At 40.9% G+C, this 3,501-nt stretch overlaps 1 protein-coding gene across 1 annotated transcript; it reads left to right on the top strand.

Annotated features, from left to right (window-relative positions):
• Positions 1-80: 80 nt before the first annotated feature.
• LOC121963388 (sarcoplasmic/endoplasmic reticulum calcium ATPase 2-like) lies at positions 81-3,487 on the top strand (the record flags this gene model as incomplete). Its single annotated transcript, XM_042513675.1, has 2 exons — positions 81-215; positions 303-3,487. Coding segments are annotated over 2 exons (318 nt in total), but the record flags the coding sequence as incomplete, so codon positions are not given.
• Between the last annotated feature and the right edge of the window lie 14 nt (positions 3,488-3,501).

Below are 3,501 nucleotides of genomic sequence, written 5' to 3'. Positions count from 1 at the left end.
GTTGTCATACATCTGTTCGCTGAGACTTTGTATCAATCCACGGTTTAAATATCCCATATTCCCTTCGTCTTTGTCTTCAGGTAATTTTCCAGATACGTCCTCTGTCCTGGCCTCAGTGGGTGGTGGTGCTGAAGATGTCACTTCCTGTCATCTTGATGGACGAGGCTCTTAAATTCCTGGCCCGCAACTACATCGAGCCAGGGAGCCAGATCCAGGTCAGAGGAGGAGCCTGACAGTTCAGATTTAATTGTACTCCAGTGGTCTGTGCTTTAACCCTTTTCTTTATTGCATCTTTCAAAAAGTCACTGGAAGAGGAGGAGGAGCTGCGGAGGACAGGGGCTAGCACAGGATTAGCGGGCGCCATTATGACGAGGCTGCGCCAGTCACTGAAGGGCGTGTCCTGGTCGTTCGTCCTGATCTCTGCGCCACTTGTGATCTGGATCTTCAGCCTGGACTCTGACATCACCAACATCTTCTGGGAGTGATGGCAGACAGAGAGGACAGGTGGACTGTGGGGGAAAGACGAAAATGTGAAGGAGGACTGTTGGAAAGAAACACAGAGGACTGGGAAGAGGCGAGGTGAGAGAGACACAAGCAGAGATGATAAATACTTTGCTGTGATACAGGAATGTAAGAGAATCAGAGTGAAATATTTAACCAACAGACAATCAGAAACAAAAAGAAAGAAAGACCATTTCTTCCTCAACACTAAAAGGTGCTATGTGTAGCATTTCATTTGCATCCTTGAGCTTACTGAGGTTGTACTAGTGTGATTTGGATTGAGGGAGGTCAGTGTGGGTCGGTTTGTCATTTCTGCCCAGAGTAAAACACGATCTCCAAAGCTGCACTTCGATGTTACATAGCATGCTCACCTTTGCTAACCTGCATTCTAATCTCCTTAGCATCAGCATGCTAGCATGCTATGATCTGTTTTGTGTTGTTAGCGCTCAGAAGAGGGACACAATGTGTCGGCTCGATGTACGTCATGAGCCCGGGACAGAACAGCATCATCAAATAATGATTATTTCTACTAGCACGTGAGGAAAAAAGTAATGCCTGCACATTTAGTCCATGTCATACAACTTTAACGAAGATAACTTCTCAGGTCTTCATCAGGTTAAAATGTGAAAACATGAACACATTTTGACCCGATGAAAATCCAAGCACAATCAAAACGTCCTCCTCAAACTTGTGTGGCATGGAATAAGGGTGCAGGTGTTACTTTTTTCCTTTTTCTCCCTCATATACGTTGTTTTTTGATAACCTTACACCTATGTCACGTCAGTATAATAACTCTCTCAACTTACTATTACTAGGACATACAAAAAAACTCCAGATTATTTATTTAACATCAGAGCATCATCACCTCTCAGTCTGTCTCACTTTGGGTTGCAGCAGCTGTTCATTAGCTCCTTATTCAATGTGTGTCTAAAGTAACTGATAAGGAGGTCAAACTAGAAATTTACTAAATAAGACTGCACCAATAAAACCTAACAAATGTCTTATGTAGTAAAGACTTCAGACCCTGTCTACATGTATACAGACATTTTTAAAAGCTGATTTTTTCCACCTTTGTTTTTAAAAAGATTCTGAAAACTAAAAAATGACTCCAAATACTTGCAGTCTTTCACCTCTTCCTAACTGGACCATATGCATACCCAATCTAACCCTGCCGGAAAGTTGAGCTTTTTTTGGCTACATGCTCCACTGAGCAACATTCATTGATGCTGTATCCACTTCTCTTTGTACATCCATGGGTGTAACTCATTTTATTTTAGTGAAGCTTAGTGAAAACTTCTGTTCTAACACGGCTAACACTGAGCTTTAGAAGAGCTGGTTCAAGCCGCTCCTGTGGTGAAATTAAACACCTCTTCAAAATAAAAAGGCAACAATCTGAAAGTCAGAGAAATAATTTGTGTAGCAGAAGTTTCTTATTAATAATCTCTCTGTGGTCCCGACCACCAGGTTGGAAACCGCTGCTGAGGTTGTTTAATGAGTTACGAATAACTCAAACAGCATGGTTTATTGGTCATGAAATGCTACACATAGCACCTTTTAATGATGAAATTGTCTGGTTGAAAAGTGAGTGGTCTGGAATCAAACACATGCATACACACACACACACACACACACACACCAGCTTTACGTCCACACTGTAATTCACCAGTAATAATCTGTGGCCAGTGACAGGCGGTGAGGCCAGATGACTAGATGTACAATAGAATTCCCCAACTGGCCACTGCAACAGTCTTCATGCTGCGATGCAAAAATATCCAGTCACATTATTGCTCTTTGTAGATACTGTACATGAGACGAAAAACAAGCATTTAACCAGCGAAAGAAGACTGTTAGCAGACCAATACAGGATGCATGTCAACGCACGTCACACATTTGTAACACGTTTCAAAGCGGAAGACATAATGCAGGACATAATGGGTGTCTGCAGGTTATTAAAGGGTTCACATGTTGGAGTTTGGTCCATAATAGCATTTAAAGGCCAGTCGTTCTGATAGATCTATAGTTGAGTATCTTCTTTTGTCTTTTCTGTTGATTGTTACTGACACCCTCAGAAAGTCTTAAATGTAACTTGACTCGACGTCCTGAAGCTTCACAGATGGACTGAAGCGGACTTTAAGCCTTCACACAGGAGAAATGTTGACGATATTATTTATATTCATTTTTAAACACAGTAGAGTTTCTGTGCTTCCAGGTCCAGCCAGCATTTGATTGATGAAGATTGCTAAATGTATGTGAGCTAAATGGATTAATAATATGGTAGGGCTTTGAATAATCTCTGTTTATGACACCAGTCCTGCTCAGTACACTGCAACACTTTTATTTTAGTTCTTTCTCCTGTTTGCTAGAATCTGCCTCTGTGTTAGTGTACCTCAGATGCAAGATTTCAATTCGTCGACTGAAGCTTTTAGCAGAGCTGTAAATTTCTATCGAGTCGCACAGTAGGCCTGAAATCGAGTCAGTGTTTTCACTTTAATTTGTTTTATTTGTACGAATCAGTGACCTGTTTGCCATTTTCTCCAGCGATGCCATTGTGATGTCTGACTTTGTTTGCCATTGAAGGGATTTTTAAACAAAGCGTATTTAATTCAAGTAGTTACAATAACTTTTGTTGTGTGTCACATTCAGCCACGATGAGGGAACATTAGGGCCGCTGTGAGGCAGAGGTGTGGACGTGTGGAGTCACAGATTTGGTGACTTTAGACTCGACAAAATGGAGACTTGCAACTCGATTTGGATTTAAATAATTAAGTTAGGTCACACTTGTACGGATCCCCTGATGTCCTAAAAGGTGAATTTTTATCATATCACGACATCAGAGGCTCCACACAATTGTTTTAAAACACTAGATATAACAATTAAATGCAAATTTATAAGATGAAAAACAGCATTAATTAAAATGAAGAGCACAGAGTTCGGGACTGAAAAATTGAAGTTTAAGACTTAAAACATAATTGTAACAGACAGACAGTGACTTGGTCCCAC

The sequence above is a fragment of the Plectropomus leopardus genome, unplaced genomic scaffold (genome assembly GCF_008729295.1).
Source record: "Plectropomus leopardus isolate mb unplaced genomic scaffold, YSFRI_Pleo_2.0 unplaced_scaffold11094, whole genome shotgun sequence".
NCBI classification, from domain to species: Eukaryota; Metazoa; Chordata; class Actinopteri; order Perciformes; family Serranidae; genus Plectropomus; species Plectropomus leopardus.
Note: the sequence above shows the minus strand (reverse complement) of the source record. Positions and strands in the feature narration are given on the sequence as shown.